At 61.7% G+C, this 17,726-nt stretch overlaps 1 protein-coding gene across 1 annotated transcript; it reads right to left on the bottom strand.

Moving 5' to 3' along the window:
* Positions 1 to 1,403: 1,403 nt before the first annotated feature.
* On the bottom strand, positions 1,404 to 16,230 carry SLC5A5 (solute carrier family 5 member 5). Its single transcript, XM_039515543.1, has 15 exons — positions 15,859 to 16,230; positions 13,016 to 13,081; positions 12,562 to 12,613; positions 11,965 to 12,032; positions 11,414 to 11,568; positions 10,817 to 10,957; positions 8,791 to 8,920; positions 8,062 to 8,150; positions 7,414 to 7,526; positions 7,047 to 7,117; positions 6,139 to 6,225; positions 5,597 to 5,802; positions 4,593 to 4,696; positions 3,604 to 3,713; positions 1,404 to 2,844 (listed from the first exon to the last, which is right to left on the bottom strand). Exons 1-15 carry the CDS (start codon positions 16,228 to 16,230, stop codon positions 2,629 to 2,631), a joined length of 1,980 nt encoding a protein of 659 aa, XP_039371477.1. The 3' UTR covers positions 1,404 to 2,628.
* Between the last annotated feature and the right edge of the window lie 1,496 nt (positions 16,231 to 17,726).

Here is a 17,726-nt window from a genome sequence, read left to right as displayed (position 1 = left end):
CACAGCTGGGTTTTAGTTCTCTGCATTTGTTTCCCCTGGTGCCAGGGCCAGACCCGGCTCCCGCCAGCCCTCCTGGGCCAGATTTACCCCAGCGTAATTCACCCCCTTACACCACCAGTGAGCGCTGCCCCAGAAAGTAAGAGCCCCAGACGTGCACCGCACCAGGGCTCAACCCAGCTCTGCTGCCTGGGGGGAAATGCAGTGTGAGCTTTGCCAGCAAACCCGGGGCAAAGGGGTGGGGCCTAGCAGGGTGGTACTTAGGGGGGGTGGAGCCATAGGATGTGGCACTATGGCCCTTCTATTTCTGAGCTATTCTAGGAAGCAGAAGACAGTGCAGTGGGGTTGCAGCCTGTGCCTGGGACCTGGCTTCAGCTCCTTGCTGTGCAAGAGTCTGTGGCTAACTTGCCTCATCTTTGGGCCTCGGTTTCCCCATGTGGCCTGCCTCCCAGGGGCACTGCCAGGACAAACACCCTGAGGATGGCAAAGTGCCCAGATGTTACGGTGAAGGGAGCCCCAGAAGAGCCTTGGCTAGATGGGCAGCCCAGGTGCATGGCTGCAAATGAGATCAGCCAGCCCCGGCCCCCAGCAAGCCCAGAACTGGGATCTTACCAAGGGGCCTTAATGTGATGTCTCTGCCTCTGCCAGAGCTGCACCGCCCAGGAGGCACTGGGCTCTCAGCCCCGGCCGGCTGCTAGCTACGAGCCAGGGCGCCTCATGGTGGAACCGCAGCAGAGGGGACACAGAACCAGCGGGGAGGGGACTGGGGCCAGCTGCTGGCTGCTTGAACCTTTTATTGAGCTTTAGCAGCTAGACATGAGTACGGCCAGGCCAGGCCCAGAGAGGGACCAAACCTGCTGTCTGGAGCCAGGTGTGTCTCGAAAGGGGCTCAGGAAAATCCCGTCCGCACACAAAGACAGAAGCTACAGCAGGGGCTAGAGCAGGTGAGGCCTCGGCGTAGCTCTGGCAAGGTGCGAGTGAGCAGGGCGGGCTGGGGGCTGAGCCCCTGAGCTGGGACTCAGGAGATCTAGGTTCATTTCCTTGCTCTGGTGGGTGACCTTGGGCCAGTCCCGGCACCTGCCTCAGTTTCCCTAGCTGTAAAATGGGGATAACGCTGCTTCCTTCCTCTCGCTTGTAAGCGCCTTGCGGCAGCGGCTGTCTCTCCCCGTGTCGGGGCAGAGCCTGGTGCAAAGGGACCCTGCTGGCTGTTGGGGCCTGAGCCCTGAGCTCTCCTAGCACTTAGGAGCAGGCCTCAGGAGCCAGTCTGTTCAACCACAAGCCCTTCCCCGTAGGGATTCCCTTGTCCCCGCTCTGGCTAGAATCAGCATTACCCCCCCGCCGTGTACACACACACACACACACACACACACACAATATTATTTCCTTCACAATCTTTATTGGAGCAAGGTGTTTGCAGTCAACACGCGCTTGTGTGCCCCCGATAAGATAGAGCAGGGCCGATAAGCTATTTCGTGAGCAGGTCCAGACTGTGATGGGTCGATAAAGTACGTCGGGCCCAGAGGCGTTGTGCAAGAAGCAGGAGTCTCGAAGCCAGGCCGATACGCTGCCAGAGGGAGCCTGGAGCAAGTCACTCAACTCCAAACACTCCCTAAAAACCCCACGTCGGGCCTGACCGGCGCCGCCTGAGCCTGCCAAGGAGAGAGCTCGGTCCGCAGCCCCAGCTGGAAATCAGGGGATGCAGCCGAATTGCTGGCCTGAGAGGCCAGGGCAGAGCTGCCCCGACCCCATCTGTCCCCCTGAGCTCAGCCGAACCCTGCCCCACACCGGTTAAAATGAGCTGATGTGGTACTTAGTGCCGGGTGGCTTCAGCTGCCGGTTGCTGTCAGAGTGGGGCTGGGGGGCAGAGGCAGGATTTGGATGAGGGCTGGCCTAGCGAGGGTTTATCGGACCCGCAGCGCAGACGATCCCCTGCCAGGTGCAGAGGTGAGGACGCGGGCAGCCTGGGAGAGGGATTCAGAAGGGAGGAGCAGGTGGCGCGGGTCTCTCCCCCTGGTGCCCTTTAGATGGCGAGCGCTGCTCAGCACAGGACTCCAGGGTTCTTTCTATGGCCCTTTCTTCAACTTGCCAAGCCCCTTGCCTGCTCCCTGCCTCAGTTTCCCCAGAAACCACCAACCTAAATCCCCGGGCTCCATCTGTCGCTATGTTAGCAGCCAGGAGGGGCTGGGCAGCTCTAGACAAGGCCCTGCTCCATCACGGCCACGGGGCTCAGCACTGGCCCCTCCGTGCAGCCACTGCCTTCCCAAACCCACGTGGCATTTGCCAGGCTGGCGCCTGCGGCATCCAGGCGACTTCGAGCAGCTGCTTTGTAGAGTCAGCCTCTGCCCGGCCAGTCAGAGCCCCGGGCACCCCTGGAGGGGGACGGTGCAGGGCGGGGGGTGCTGTAACCGCTCACCTGGTTATGCTGAGAATACCCTCCCCCCGAATGTCCTTGCTGGGGGAACGTGGAGGGGGTTGGCCAGCCCAGGGCTGCTCTGTCCTTTGCTCCCTCACTGAGGCGGGGGCTGGATTCGTTCCCCTCACCCCCTGCTGGCTCTGGGGTGAGCCCAGCGCAGCCTCCCCTTTGGGCCGGAGCTCAGCGGTGTCGGCCCAGCCCCACGGCGCTGCCCGGCCCTAGACGTTGGTCTCTCGCAGCAGGTGGCAGCAGCCGGTGTCGACAGGGTGGCAGAGCCAGAGGAACTCCTCGGAGTCGCACTGCGAGGGGGCGCCCGCCTCCGCCTGCTTCGCCAGCAGCGCCCGGTCGGCCTCCTCGCTGCCCGTGAGCCCTGCCAGCAGGAACGTGGAGGAGCTGAACGGCTTCTTCTGCAGAGTGGGGGAGTCCTCCGAGTCCTGCGGGGGGAGAGCGGAGATGAAGGGGGTGGGGCTGACACTGGAAACCCTCCCCCCCGCCGCCCTTGTGTGTCCAGTGTGAGTCTCCTGCCCAGCCGGCCGCTGCGGCATCGCCAGCCCTGCCAGCGAACCAGCCGTGCCGTGTGCCACGAGCGACACGGTCAGCGGGGAGGGGAGGTGACCCCACATCAGCCCCCCAAGCCAGGCAGACCATGCGAAAGCTGCCTCCCATGAAGTGAGCCCTGGGGACACCCGCGCAGAGGCCCTGCAGGACAGGCAGAGGGTCCCTACTGGGGACGCCCGGCTCCGTTGTCTGGCCAAGGACGCGCTGGCTCCCTGCTTTGCACTGAACTGCAGTTTTGCCCAGAGATGCCCAGGCAGCAGGGGCGGCTCCAGGCACCGGCACACCAAGCGTGTGCTTGGGGCGGCATGCCGCGGGGGGCGCTCTGCCGGTCGCCGGAAGGGCGGCAGGCAGGCAGCCTTCGGTGGCATGCCTGAGGAGGGTCCATTGGTCCCGCGGCTCCGGTGGGCCTCCCGGTGGAGCTGCGGGACCAGCGGACCCTCCGCAGGCACGCCTGCGGGAAGTCCAGCAGAGCCGCGGGACCAGCGACCAGCAGAGCGCCCCCCGCGCCATGCCGCCGTGCTTGGGGCAGCGAAATGTCTAGAGCCACCCCTGGCAGGCAGCCCCAGGCTGCAAACTGGGCTGGTGGAACCTTCCTGCCCTGCCCCGAGCACCAGGCCCCACCCTGACTCCGTTACCTTGGTCAGACTGTCCTCAAAGGGGTTTTTCCTGCCCTCGGGCAAAGACGTCTCCTTGATAATGTCCCACCAGAGCACTCTCCGGGGCATCTGGCTCCTCTTGGTTGGCCCTACCGAAAAACAATGAAAAACCAGATTGGCAAAGTCCCTGTCTAATGACAACTCTGGCTAAACAAAACACCATGGAACAGGGCAGAGCAGTGGCTGTGCCAGTCCTTCGCCACCTCCGACACCCTCCAGCCCTGGCGGACGCTGAATCACCTCCTGATGAGGCCAGGGAGCATTCTCCCCATGTCACGGATGGGGAAACTGAGGCACGCAGGCCCCAGGCTTGCCCAAGGTCACACACCGGGTCCATGACAGAGCTGGGAATGAAACCCAGGAGTCCTGACTCCCTCTCCCAAAGTTTAATCTCAAGAGTATCCTCCCTCCCCCAGTGGAGGCCTGCGGTCAGTTCGCTGTCCTGGGCCCTCCACACTCTGGTAATCTCCAGGAGAAGCTCGTTTGACCCTCTCCATGCATGGGGGTTGGGTCCAGGCGCGGCAGTGACGGGACACAGATCCCATCCTTCGTAGCTGCCGACGGCGACCAAGCTGCTGCTGTCTGAGTGCTGGCTGCTGGGCTTCGGGACATGACTTGGGGGGGGCTCAGCCCAGCTCCCCGCGGACACGTGTCCGTGGTACTGTCGCTCGCTGGCAGGCTTGGCAGAGAGGCCAGCGGTTGAACTGGCCACAGCCACTGGATTATCCGGTTACCGCGAGAGGTCACGGCTGGGGCAGCCCATGGGGGAAGCCTGCCCCTTCGCCGCCCCTGAGCTGTGGGCTCGTCTGGCCCTTTGCACCAGTGCCACATTCTCACTAGAGCATCCAAATCTGCCTCTCTCTCTCCTGCCCTCCACCCACTCTCAAGCTCCATGGGATGCCAGGGGCCAACCCAACACATGGCACCCCTGCCCGTTGGCCGGGCTGGCACCTCGCAGCTAGCATTACCTGTCAGGTAACTTATCAGCACCCCCACCACCACGGTGGACAGCGTCCCCAAAGCCCCATAGTAGAGGTAGGACATGGCGTAGAAGTCATCGGCAATGGCCGGCCTGCGAAGGAAGGGACATGGTAGTAAAGCAGAAGAAAGGACGTCGCGATTGGCTAAAGAAAACCATGACCCGATACATCTAGGTTAGTCAAGGGAGGTTCTATTCCTGGGGGTCACCACGGCTGAGAATTGTTCACCCCCTGTGATATCGGTTGCCCTGCCTTCCCTCAGCCCACCGGCCTGGCTCAGCCCCCTGGGCCTCTGGGCTCGTAGAAGGGAACGTCTTTGGGACAGGGCTGAGCCTCGCACGGCACCCAACATGCCGGAGGTCTGCAGGTCCGACCACGCCATCAGTGCGAAATACAAATAGTGCCGATGACAGAGGTGCCCATCTGATGAGGTCGGGGCTTTGCAGGAGGAGAAATCAGCGTCGCATACTTTGTTGGTTTATTTATCCGATCTACCCCAGTCCTGGAGCAGAGCCATCACAGACGGCACGCAGCCGAGCCCCTCTGCCAGAGCTCTCCGCCCATGCACCACTGCCCCGCTTCAGGGAGCACCTCTGTCCCCAGACCCGACTCCCGTCGGAGAGATTCAGGCAGGCAGCAAGTTCCCCTGCTGTTTGCAACAGCTCCCCTCACAGAAGCTCCATTGTGAAACTAACGGCCACACCGGAGGTCTTCAGAACACGGCTGGTGGCTGGTGTCGGCTCGCAAGCTCAGGAAAGGACCCGTGAGACTAGCAGCGCCACCCAGTGACCACCCGCCGCCACCACCATTCGAACCCTAGCGGACAATGGGTCTGAACCGAACCCTCAGCTCGGCGCACCTCCAGGCTCTGGGAGAGCCCAGACCCACAGCCCGGCCCTCATCTCTTTCCTTGGACAGCCTCCGCCCCAGGCAGTTCCCTCAGCCCTGGGAATATTCAGCCCGGGATCCAGCCCCCTCATTCCTGGCCTCACCTCTCCAGGGGTGCAGAGACGTTCCGCGGAGGCAGGGGTCCCAGGACGATGGTGCTGTTGATCCCCTCGGTAGCATTGTAGAGTGGGCACAGGTCTCCGTAGTAGGGCAGCACACCCATGATGTCCTCGCTGGGTGGGTAGATAGTGCCCCCCACGGCCACCCAGAAGGAGAGGACAAAACCAGCCCCCAAGCCTGCAAAAACCCCCTAGAAGCAGAAAAGAAATGAGGATTCAGCCAGGGCCTGGGCAATAGACACCCCGCCCCCCCCCCCCCACGGCTCTCGGGCATCTCCACGCACACAGCTGGGTGCCTGATCCTAGGGCCAGCATCTTCGGAGTCTCTCGGGAGCAACCTGAGACAGGCCCAGGCAGCTGGCATCGAAGAAGGCAGCCGGCAGCCCACACCTCACCTACAGCCCATCGATGCCCCTGATCTCCCACTCCCTTTGCTGCAGAGTCAGAGCCAATCTGAGCACCAGCTTCCCACTTCCGAGGCACCGCAGCAGCCTCCGTTCCCCCCCGGTCCCCCGCCAGGGACTTACGACTGTGTTGCAGGCGGGTATGAACATCCCAAGGATGAAGGCTCCAAGCAGAGGGCCGCTAATCACTCCCATGACGGTGAAGGAACCCTGGAGAGATGGAGATGGGGTGGGGGTCAGCCAGGATCTGGACGGGGTTTGGCACTCAGGGTCCCGGGAGGAGAGCAAGTCAAGACTTTCCCATCTCCACTTTTATTTTTACATGAAAAATAGCGTTTTTGACAAAGGGGAGTTTTCGGGAGAGAATTCCCATTTTCATGGAAACCCAGAAGTGGTTTTCCCTTCTCCCTCCCCCCCCCCCCCCCAACATCACAAACTAAAAGTTGGGTTTTGTGGAAATTTGCATCTTCTGTTAAGAAAAGAGGGAACGGCCAGGTGGGCTTTGACCAGCTCCCATCAGGAGGGTCTGGCCAGGAGCCACAGGTCTGTCCTGCCTTAAAAACCTCGTGCACTTGAAAGAGGGGACTTGAGTTTCAGCTTGATCCGTCTCCAGGCTGTGTCGCTGCAACCCAACAGCTGCTGTGGGATCCTGCGCTGAGAGGCACCTGTGAGCCACGATCCCAAACTCCAGCGTGTTGGCACCAATATCTGCATCATTGGTGCCCACGCAACCCCCAAGTTTTCCCAAATGCTTTGGGAAGCTTCTAGTTTTGGAAGCCCAGTGGGAGACGTCTGGCGCTTGCTTTAGCTCCGCGGGAGATGGGGTGGAGCAGGACCAGAGGGTGGGCGAAGGGTACAGAGCCCTTGGCTGGTAGACCCCTATGTCATTGCCACCCCGACAGCTCTTCCACGACTTGTGTGAAAGGGGGACCCAGGGCAGCGCATGTTGGACGGGGCCAGGAACAAAGCCTGCGAGTATCAGACCAGAACCCCGGAGCGCGGCCCCATCCGGCAGGCGGGGGGGAGCTTACCTGCAGCACTCCGCCTCCCAGCAGTGAAGACAAGGCAGCCACCGTGATGCACGAGGTGCCGTAGATTAACGCTGCAGAATGGAGAGAAAAACAAACAAACAGCCTCAGGCTGGGGAAGCAGCCGCATCAGACCCACTCCCTGCAGGGGGCTGAGGAATCAGGGGTGGGGGCGGACGGACAGGGAGCAGCTTGGGGATGGGGAGCTGGTCGCCTTGATGTGTCCCCCCCTTTAGCCATGGAGCCCTAAGCAGCCAGGGTGAGATGCACCCCTGGGCTGCGGGCCCAGGCAGCCGAACGCTGCCGCTGCCCCGTCGCCATGCAGCCAAATGCAAGGATCCCTCCCGCCCCCCTCCAGCCCCGCACTTACAGAGTCCCTTGGAGATGAGGGTGAGTTTCCGCGGCGACAGGGAGGGCATGTTGGGCTTGACCAGGTCTTCCACGGTGACGGCTGCCATGGCGTTGATGCTGGTGGATGCGGTGCTGGGGAGAGAGGGCGGGAGCAGAGGGGAGTCATGCACGCCGGGCCCACGGGATTGTCATCCTCCCGTCTCCCAGGCTAGGTGGGGCTGGGCCAGGGGGATATTTGGATGGGAGACCAACAGGGAGGTGACGTAGAGGGTGTGCTCCCCTCTGGGTGGGTGCTCGTGCCCCAGCACGCTGCTAGGGGGCGCTGTGCCACAGGGAGCTGGGTGGGTGGCTCGGTAAAGGGCACATCCCCCTGGCCCGGGAGCCAGTGCTGACCGCCCATGCCACTTGCCCCACAGTCCTATCCAGCCCCAGTGCCGGCGACCCCAGTCTTCACCCGGAACTGCCCCGTTAGCTGCAGCTGGGCCCAGCGACGTGCCTCCTCCCTTCCTGTTAAAGAGCTGACGAGCTCCACCCCAGAGCCAGCGCCGAGCCGTGGAACAACAAAGGGGAGTGGGGCGGGGGTGGGATAGGTGGGCCCCCAAACGGAGCCCAGGGCTGCAGCCACTGTTGCGATGCTTTGCTGGGGGAGTTGGGCTCTGCCCCTTACCTGAGGGTCCCGCTGTACGCACAAGCCAGGAAGAGACCGGGCACACCCGGGTACTTCTCGAAGATATCCAGGACCATGTAGGGCATGTACTGCAGGGAGGAGACAGGCACGTTACAGAGGAGCCAGAGGCAGCTCCCAGGGGAGTGACAATAAACCCCCTCCTCTAAGGTGGGCTGGTGGGGGGTGGGGGAAAGGACCCCACTCCTCCCACTCGCTGCCTCCTCCTCAGAAAGCAGCTTAAACCCATCAAACAGGACACGGAGAAGGTGATGCCCCGGAGAGGTGGGTTAACAGCATAATACCAATCGCCGGGCATGGCACCTTCCATCCCAGGGCCTGGGAGCACTTTGCAAAGCATCAGCCCTGCTTTATAGATCGGGAAACTGAGGCACGGAAAGGCGAAGGGACCCACCCCGGATCAAGCCAAGACTAGAACCCAAGTGTCCTGATTCCTAGTCCCACGCTCCAACCACTAGGGAATAGTCCCCTCCCAGAACTGGGGAAAGAACCCAGGTGTCCTGCTTGCCAGGCCCATGCTCTGCCCACATCCTCTAAAGAATTAACGATCCACCAGTGGGCTCGTCAAGCTCCCTCATTTTGGCCTCTTGCCTTGATCTCCTCCACCTGGTCATTAACAGGGCAGTTCCCCCCGGCTGCTCAAACAGCCCTCGGTTCACTAGAGCAGGGCTCCCCTGCAGCGGGGACGGAGGCCAGCCGGGCCGTGGGTACCTGGTCGGGGGCAGAGATGTAGCCGGCCAGGAGGGGATCGCAGTCCCTGTAGAGCACAAACATCACAATGCCACAGCCCACCGCGCTGGAGACGATGAAGAAGAGGCCCACTTGGTTGACCAGCAGAGCACTGCGAACACACGGGCAGCAGAGATCACAACCGGGCCAGAGCCAACACCACGCAGTGACGTCCGGCCAGGAGCCGGGCCGGGGCAGCCCCACTGTTGTGCTGCGTCAGCAGCCCCAGTTCATCCCCCCCGCTGCGGCAGAGGCAGGGCAAGCTTCCCACGCCCTCAGGCTGGGACGGAGGTGCCTCATTCCAATGGGACTTGGGTGCCTAACTCCCAGAGGTTCCATTGTAGGGCCCTGCTCGCCCTGACCCAGCCAGGGCACTAGAGCCAACACTGCCAGACAGAGCCTGGTGCTTTGGGGGGCTGGCCTGCTTTGCGACGCCCCAGGCCTGATCGGCAGGGGGGCAGCCAAAGCCAGTGGGTGCCCCAGGGGCTCAGCACGTCTGGAGGTCAGGGCCTGGGCACAGCAGGTCGGGCCTGTATCCGGCCTCGCCCTCCTCAGCACAGGGCCCCGCTTGCTCTCCCAGAACATGCCCCAGCTCGAGGGCGGGATCCCGGCCTCCAAGCAGAGCCCCTCGGCTGCCCCATACTGCGCAGAGTGATCCCAGAGGGCCTGGCCTCCAGCCCGGGGGGCTCACCACGAGATCCCCTCTAACACAGGGCCCAGCTGCAGGGACCGGGAGGAATCCAGGGGCTGGGGCTCGCTTTGCAGAGAACAATGGTCTCCTGTCACCTGGCGCCTGCTTCCCCCAGACCTGCGCTAGCTACTTGTAGCCTTCCAGGCTCAGGATTCATCGGTGGCTTCCTGCCACTGGCCTGGTCCCTGGGAGACCCGGGATGGGACAGAGCTACCTGGGGAACACACGTCCTAACTGTCTGCAGAACAAACCAGAGCTGCAGCGTCACAATTACTCAGCAAAAGCCAGTTCCGCTTCCTGGCAGAGCCACACCCGGCCTGGCTCCCTGTGCAGCATCTCTGTGCTAACCCTAACCCTAACCCTTGAGCCAGGAACGATCCTCTGGCTGGGCAAATCCCCTCTTGGCTTCCACACGAGTCCTGGTGAGCTCGGACACTTTCCTCTCCGCAATCCCCCACAACCGCCCACTCAGAGCCTGACAAAGCTCCAGGGAAGGCTTCCTCTCCCCGCAACCCCCGCCCCACACCATGCAAACCTCAGCCCTGGCAGCACCTCTCCTCCACCTCCTTTCCCCAGCACCCAAGTGGCTCCTCACTAAGCCCCACCCCAAGCCAGCAAGTCCCCATGGTCACAGTTCATCCTTTACTGCAATGGCCTGGGGAACTCACTGCCACAAGATATCGCTGCAGCCAAGAGCTTTAATCTCTGCTGGTTTTCTGCCCCTACACGAAACGAGGTTCTTAGAACACCGATAAGTACGTGCGGGTTGGTCCCAGCGCTGGCACGGCCAGCCGGGTGGGGCAGCGAAAGTCTCCCCTGGCCATTATCAGAGCACTGGAGGAGGCCAGGGTGGGTTATCGGTGGCTTGTGTCTATAGACTCACACAGGAGGAGGGGGAAGGCGCGTAAGGCTGCGTGGCAGCTGCCATGTTGATATTAGAGATACCGGCGTCGGGGCAGATAGCAGCCTGCATGAGCCAGGAAACCCCGGCTGCATTGCCCCCAGCACAGCGGTGGATCAGGAGGGATGAGGGCACCTTCTTCCCACCTGCACCCTGGGCTTCCCGTGCCAGCCAGGAGGCAACCGCACAGGGAAGTGCTGGAGGCTGCAGGGTTATGATCCATGTGCAGTTTTACATGGCAACACTGGATCATAACCCTGCAGCCTCCAGCACTGGCCACAGCCGCCACGAGGTGACTCAAACAGGGTCCCCCTTCCTCCACCCCTCTGTGCCGAGTTCCCCAGCCGCCAGGCTCTCACTTCCCTTGGAAGTTAAACCCTGCCTCAGTTTCCCTTCCCTAGGCAGCGGGGACTCACAGTTTTGCCTCATTCTCCGTCTTGCAGGCCACATAGCGCTGGACCTGGGCCTGGTTCACGCCGTACATGGAGAGCCACACCATGGTGCCCCCAAAGGTGAAGGTCCAGAAGGTGTAGCGGCTCCGGGGGTCTGGGTCGAAGCTGCGGGCGAGACACAGACTGAGCCAGTCATGCAGGGGGGAGTCTCCCAACCCAGACTATTTACCCAGCTCCATAAGTGTGTGAGGTTGGGGGGGGGGGGTTAGGGGCCCAGGCTACCATCTTGGCAATTCCACCTCCCACCCCAGTCCCGCTGGGACATCCCAGTGTCATGGGCTGGCATTTCGGTGCTGTCATGGTACAATGAACGTCCGGGAACATCCCGTGTGGGACACAGACTGCCAGCCCGGAGAATGGAAACCGTTTGGGAAAAGCCCTGGGGCAGACAGCAGCCCTGCTCAGTGAGACCCCACTGTAGCCAGCCTGGGGCTGGGAGCCAGGACTCCTGGGTTCTCTTCCCAGCCCTGGGAGGGGAGTGGGACCTGGAAGTAGGGGTCGGAGTGTCCCAGAGTTAGTGGGTTTCTGGTGGGAAAGACCCCCGCTGGGAAAGGCACGTACTCGGCCAGGTTGACCCTGGAGTGGTTGGACGCGATCTCCAGGGCGGTGCTGGGGCCACCCACCAGCAGCGTCCCCTGGATCAAGATGGCGATGAATCCAGAGAGCATCACCAACACCTGGAACACATCTGTCCAGATGACGGCCTTCATCCCACCCTGCAGAGGGAGAAGAGGGAGAGTCAGCGCCCTGGGCAGCCAGGACCAAAGTGACTTCACAGCTCCCCTGGGCTGGAGCAAATCCGCACGGATCCACTGACGTCAGTGAAGCGACACTGATTTACCCTGGCTGCGGCCCTGGCCCCAAGGGGTAGCTTGTCCCAGCCAGGGTAGGGACATGGCCCAGCGAGCTAATATTCCCCTCCTGTCCGCGCTGGTTTGACCTGCCAGCAGGCTGCGGAAGGGACCCGCAGGGCACAGGAGGGAGCCCCGTTGCTGGAGCCTTTGCTTCGGACACCCCAGGTGAGCCCCACCCCGCTCGTCTCGGCGATCTCTGCTGGAAGCAGTCGAGCAGCTGGAGGGCACGTGCCAGCAGCAGGGGGGGCTGGTACTCACTATGGTGGTGTAGAAGGTGCAGATGGCTCCAGTGGAGAGAAGAGACGCCCAGATATCCAGCCCGGTCACTAAGCCAAAGAAGCAGCCAGTCAGCGAAGGGGAGACCTTCCCTGACCCAGCCGTGCGGCCCGCAGGGAGACGGGCCCGGCACAGAACTCCCGATCTCCCCCGACCCGAAACGTCAGAGCCCGGCTCAGCTCCGGGCCCGAAGTCCGCAGCCGGCCAGGCAGCGGTGGGCTGTGATGGTGCTCACGGGACGGCTCCCCAGCTGGTGTCAATCAGCATCGCCCCACAAAGCCAGTGGGGCCAGAGCCCCAGCTGGGGCACAGCGGCCATAGCTCCACGGGAGTCAGTGGGGCCAGCGGGAACGGGCGGGAGGACAAAGCCGCTGCAGCCGCAGCGCAGGCAATAGAGGAAGGGTCTCGACTGTAAGCTGCTGGGGCAGGACCCAGAGGGCAGCGCCCGGCGCGATGGGGGGCTGGGCTGCGCCCGGGCGCGATGGGAACAGAAACACTAAGGAACAGTGGCCAGGCCCCTTTCCAGGTGTCGCTCCCGGGGACCCTGAGACGGGGAAGCCCGCGGGGGCCTGGGACGAACCTTGGTTGAGGATCAGCGCAGGGGCGTAGATGACGATCCCTGTGTACAGCATCTGCAGGCAGAACAAACAGCGACCCAACCCCACCGTCAGCACAGGGCCCGCCAAGCCCCTGGCAGCAAGAGCTGGGGGGGGGGGGGTGTCAGACAATGGGGACCGGGTCTGGAGGAGGTGCAGCTCGGCTCTCATGCTGTTCACATGGGCACCCCCCCGACAGAGGCACCCGTCGGGACACGACCTGCCCCATGGCGTTAGAGTGAGGCTCCGGCTCCCTGCTCTGTGCTCTACCCACTAGGCCATGCTGCAGAGCCGCTCCTTTAGCTCAGACCCCGCAGAGGTGTCGGCTCAGACCCCCCCGCCTGCCCACGTGGAATCACTGTGCTGAGCCCGCTCTGCCTGTGCGGCCCCCGTCCCCAGACATGCCACCCGGCCCCAGCCAGACCCCGGACTACGCACCGTGGCAATGATGTACTGGATGGTCCCGCACAGGCGAACCTTCCTGCTGAATCTCAGCTCCAGGTACTGCAAGAGAGAACGGGGGGAGGGGGTGAAATACGAGGGTGGGGGCTGCTGATCTCTTTGCTCAGCTCCTCCACGGGAGGGGGCTCAGCGAGCCAGCACATCTCAGGGCCTCGTGCCCGCGGGGACAGGCGCCTCCAGGCTGCTGAGGGTCGTGGACGAGTCCGGTTCCTCGGGGGAGTCGATCTAGCCCGTTTCCTTCCTTTGCGGTGGTTTGTCTCAGCCTGTCGGTGCAGCCCCCCCTCCCCCAACACCTTGCACAGGTGCAGAATTGCAAACCCCTTTGCTCCTTGCAGAGCAGGTTTCCCCCCCCCCCATTTACAGCACTGCTGGGGTTGGAGGGTAACAACGTCAGACGAGCAGAGTTCAAACCACAGCTCTGACCCCTCCGATTAGATTAGCACAGGGGCTCCAGTACACAGACCCAGCGCCCTGGGGCTTGGCTGCCCAAGGGCGCCGTGGGTTCACCGGCCGGGGGGGGGGACAGAGAGGGGGGCCCCTGGAGCTCTGGGGAGCAGCCGCCTTTCCACCGCCACCCAGCGAATGGGCCTCGGAGCAGAAATGGGCGTGAGTAGGGAGAGAACGTCCCTGAGCAGAGCCGGTCCAGGCACCGTGGCTAAAGGCAAGAAGTGGGATTCAGGCTCCCGAATCCCATTCGTTTTCCTGGTAATCAGGCATCCAAATTCCTTAGCTGTTCCGTGGCGGACGCCCTGGGGCAGGCAGCTCTGCAGTCCCAAGACTAGAACTAGGGGGCTGCCCGCTCCCCCCACCCTGCCCTGAATGCATTTCCTCTCACAGCTCCCCAGCAAGGCAGGGATGTGACATCAGCCTCATTGGCCAGAGGGGAAACTGAGGCATCAGGAGAGGAAGGGGGTCTGGGGCAGAGCCAGGAACTCCCAGATCTCCCCCGACAGCATCTGAACCACAAGGCCTCCTTCCAGCAACCCCCGCACCCCTCAAGAAATAGCATAGGAGCTGGCAAAGCTCGGGTTCCACAGAGACCGCTGCCCCTCGCAGGTGGCTCCGGCTCTCCGCCTCGCGCGTCACTGCATGGCTCGCTAATTCCCCCTCTCCCAGGACGTGCTGTTAACACCACTCAGTGACGCAGCTAACACGCGTCCCGGCACACGCTCCAGGAATCCACGCCAGGGCTTCAGAAGAGGCACTTGGCCAGCAGGGCCTGTGATACTGGGGACGGGGCCTTTAAGGGCTGAGCTTCCCAGACAGAGTCTGCGCATGGCGCGGGAAAGCTTTGGTTGTTATGCTCAGCCAGTGGGAACCAGCCACAGAATAAAGCCCCCGGAGCACTGAGCGACCCCTGAGCCCCCCAGGGCTGCCTCCGCCAGGGTGGTCAGGCAGCCGGGCAGCTCCCCAAAGCCTGTGGTGCCTGCAGACTGGGTGTGGAGAGCCCAGGGTATGAGAGAGGCTCATTCACAGGCTGGCGCCGGCCTTCGAGACTTGTCGGGGGGTGAAGGGATGAAGCCCTCTGAGGCTCCCCCAAGAACGGCGCAGGCAGCGTGCGGCCAGGCAGGCCGCGCAGAACTGGAGTGGGATGAAGTCCCAGCCCCGAGCACCCCCCAGACTCGGGAACGGTCAGAGTCAGCCTCAGGGGCTTGGGCTGGTTCCCAGAATGCTTTGCAGCTCCCAGCGGCCCAGCCACTCATGGTTGTTTTCATTTCTCCGCCCTCAGGTTTAGCTCCAGGGCAGCTCTGGCTGAGTTTGTGCGTCGGTGCCAACAACTCAGGCGTCCCGGGAGTTTTCACCCTCTGGGGCCACGCCCGCTTGCCCGCAGGCTGCGCAGTTACCGGAGCCCTTTCTGGTTTGGCACCAGGGTGCCACGTTCTTCCTGGATGGGGGAACCTCTGCCGGGATCCGAGCGCCCCAAAGCTGACACGGTTTGGCTCTGGGGCTCTGATTCGGGACCCTCCCCATCCGCTCCCCCAGACTGGAGCCGGAGGTCGAGGGGAACAAGTCACGTAGCTAGAGACGGGCGGCCAGAGAGCTCCAGGCTCCGGGGAAGTGGTGCTCTGCACCCACCCAGCTCTGGCAGGCGGTCAGCGCCCCCGCCTCCTTGCCCAGCCCTTTGAGGGAGCAGGCGCCGCCTGAGCTCGGCCCTCTCCCCGCCAAGGGCCTGCCGGGTGGGGAGGCTCCTTTGCAGGGCCCGGCAGCTGCACTCCCCGGAAGGCCAGTGAGGAGCCCTGGAGTTAGTCAGGGATAATAGCAGGGCCAGGAATCTAGGCAGCTGCTCTCCGGGGCCAGACCCTCGGCACTCACAGACACCAGACTCCTAGTCCCCTGTTCTAGCCACATCCACCCCCGAGCAGGACAAGTCCTGCCTCTCAGGCTGAAAGAGGAGAGGGGAAATACTGGGATCCCAGGGGGGCACCCGCTACCCCCAGCGCCCTGAGATCTGGGGACAGTGGATTTATCAGCTCCTGTTATCCATGGGGTTTGCGGTGATAAGACCCTGCATGGCCAGCAGAGAGCAGGCCATGCCTGACCTTTCCCCATCAGCAACCAGGAGAACGTGGTCAGCAGAGCCAGAGGGCTGGGCTAGCAGGGGGCTGCGGGTCAGGACTGAGGGGCACCACCAGAGCTGTGTTCCTGTGTAGGGGAAGGTTGCCCAGCTCCTGCTGCCCCATAAGTGCCCCTTGCCAAGCCTAGCAGCCCCTCAAATTCACGAGCACTGAGTACGACCCTGAACAAACCCACCCCCAGCGAAGCTACCCGGACACCTGGCTGCCCAGGCCTCTCTCCTGCGTCCCGCCAGGCGCCCTTACCTCGTAGGTGCTGGTCAGCCCCAGGCGGTAGAAGACGGGCAGGAAGAGGTAGGCAGTCAGCAGGGTGTTGAGCAGCTGCCCCAGGCACATCCACAGGAACTTCATGCCGTAGCGGTAGGCCTCCGCAGGCACCCCCAGCACCTGGATGGCCGACATGAAGCTGGCGGAGAGCGAGAGCCCCACAGGCACGGCCGACATCTGGCGCCCCCCGGTGAAGAAGTCATCGCTGGTCTTCTGCCCGCCTTTGGAGAGGGCATAGAAAAGCCCGATCCCCGTGGAGATCAGGAGCATCAGACCAAATACTCCGTAGTCCCAGAGGTTGAACGTTAGCATCTCCGGCATGAAAACCTCCATGCTGCCCACCTGGGACATCGGTCCAGCTGCTATCCGAGCAACGCCCCCGGCCTCAGGCACGCACAGACCTCAGCCCCACAATATTCCCCCCGCAAGCAAATCAGCTGGTAGCAGCAGCTAGGCCTGCAACGGGGCCCTGTGCCGGAACTCACTGGCCCAACACAGCCACCCGAGAGCTCCGCTAGCAAAGCAGGGGCAGTTTGGAACACGCCTAGATAGGGCCACAGACAGACAGACAGACAATCGCAGATAGAGACACACAGATAGGCAGCAAAAGGCTGTAGAAAACCCTGCAATTAACCACGGGAATTTCACCGTGGGAGAGAGGAACAAATAATAATGATTTAAACTAACAAAAACAGCAAATTGTGTATGAAAATCAAAGTGTTTCAGAAACCGAAATTCTCAGTTTGAATGCAGGACGCAGAGAAGTCTCTACACACAGTGTCCGCACCAGCGGGGGACAAATATTTTTTAAACAAACAAAAACCTCGGGCCTGGATCCTTTCTGAAAAATCAAAATATTTTACAAACTGAAACAGCCGAGAACTTCAGTATTTTAAAAACACTTGGTTAGAAATTAAAGCAAGTCCAGTTGAGGCTGATCAAAAAACTAAACCCAACCTGTTTTGTCTATTCAGACCAATGCCAACAACTCTCAGCACTTCCCACCGAGTGCCTGGAAAGCCAAAAGGTGACGGCTTGAGAAAGAAAATACCCAGCTTCAAAAATTAAAAAAAAGAGCGACCTGTTAAATTGATACAGGCAAGAAGATCAAAAGGCAGCAGGTTCCAAACCTGTGCTGTGCTCAGCAAAATGTTCCTGTGTCTAAAATATATATATATATATACACAAGATTCCTAAAAGCCTTGTTTTACAGGACATTTCATAAGCAGATAAATAAATAACTAAATCCAACCCCAGTACACTGCCAGGAAAACAAGAGCAGGACAGGAGAAAACAGTTTGCTGCCAGCAGGAGCTGGGAGGTCCCGGGAGACTCCTGGGCAATCCTAGATCCCTGTGGGATGAAGCAGCTTCTCAGTCTACCTGGGCAGCTCTGGGCTGTGAGCGTTTTTCAGGAGTCACTTAGCCAGCAGGTCTGCGATAAGAGAGGAGGTTGCTTAGAGTTTCCCAGAGGGGTGTTGATTTATTTGATGGGAGACCAAGGTCATCCAGGCTTGGCTAAAGGAGTGTGTCTCCAATGCCAGGCACCCTTTCAGTGCTGGGAGTAGGTGGAAGTCGTAAGGAGGAAGTTTTTAAAGGCACTTTCCAGCCCAGGGCCCAGGGCGTGGTGGCAGCTTATGAGCAATGCATTGACAGACACCACTTTCTCACCAGTGCTGGAGAGAGTGTAATTAGCGAAGGGACCTGCCAGGGGAATTGGGGCTGGCTCTGAGCGGTAAGTGTCGGGTGCTTCCTGGTAAGGGATCGCAGGATGAGGGAGAGGAGAGAGGAATAAGTGTGTGGGAAAAAGAATCCAGTGACTCCCCACCACCTTGCACTGGTGCAGTG

The sequence above is a fragment of the Mauremys reevesii genome, linkage group 26 (genome assembly GCF_016161935.1).
Source record: "Mauremys reevesii isolate NIE-2019 linkage group 26, ASM1616193v1, whole genome shotgun sequence".
In the NCBI taxonomy this organism is placed as follows: Eukaryota; Metazoa; Chordata; order Testudines; family Geoemydidae; genus Mauremys; species Mauremys reevesii.
Note: the sequence above shows the minus strand (reverse complement) of the source record. Positions and strands in the feature narration are given on the sequence as shown.

Bases quoted from the DNA above. Each gene is read 5' to 3' on its own strand.
- SLC5A5 (XM_039515543.1), bottom strand. From the start codon at position 16,230: ATGTCCCAGGTGGGCAGCATGGAGGTTTTCATGCCGGAGATGCTAACG. The intron at 8,151-8,790 runs GTACCCACGGCC...TCCTCCCTGCAG, and splicing joins ACATCTCTGCCCCCGACCAG to TACATGCCCTACATGGTCCT. The intron at 2,845-3,603 runs GTAACGGAGTCA...CTCCCCCCGCAG, and splicing joins TTGAGGACAGTCTGACCAAG to GACTCGGAGGACTCCCCCAC.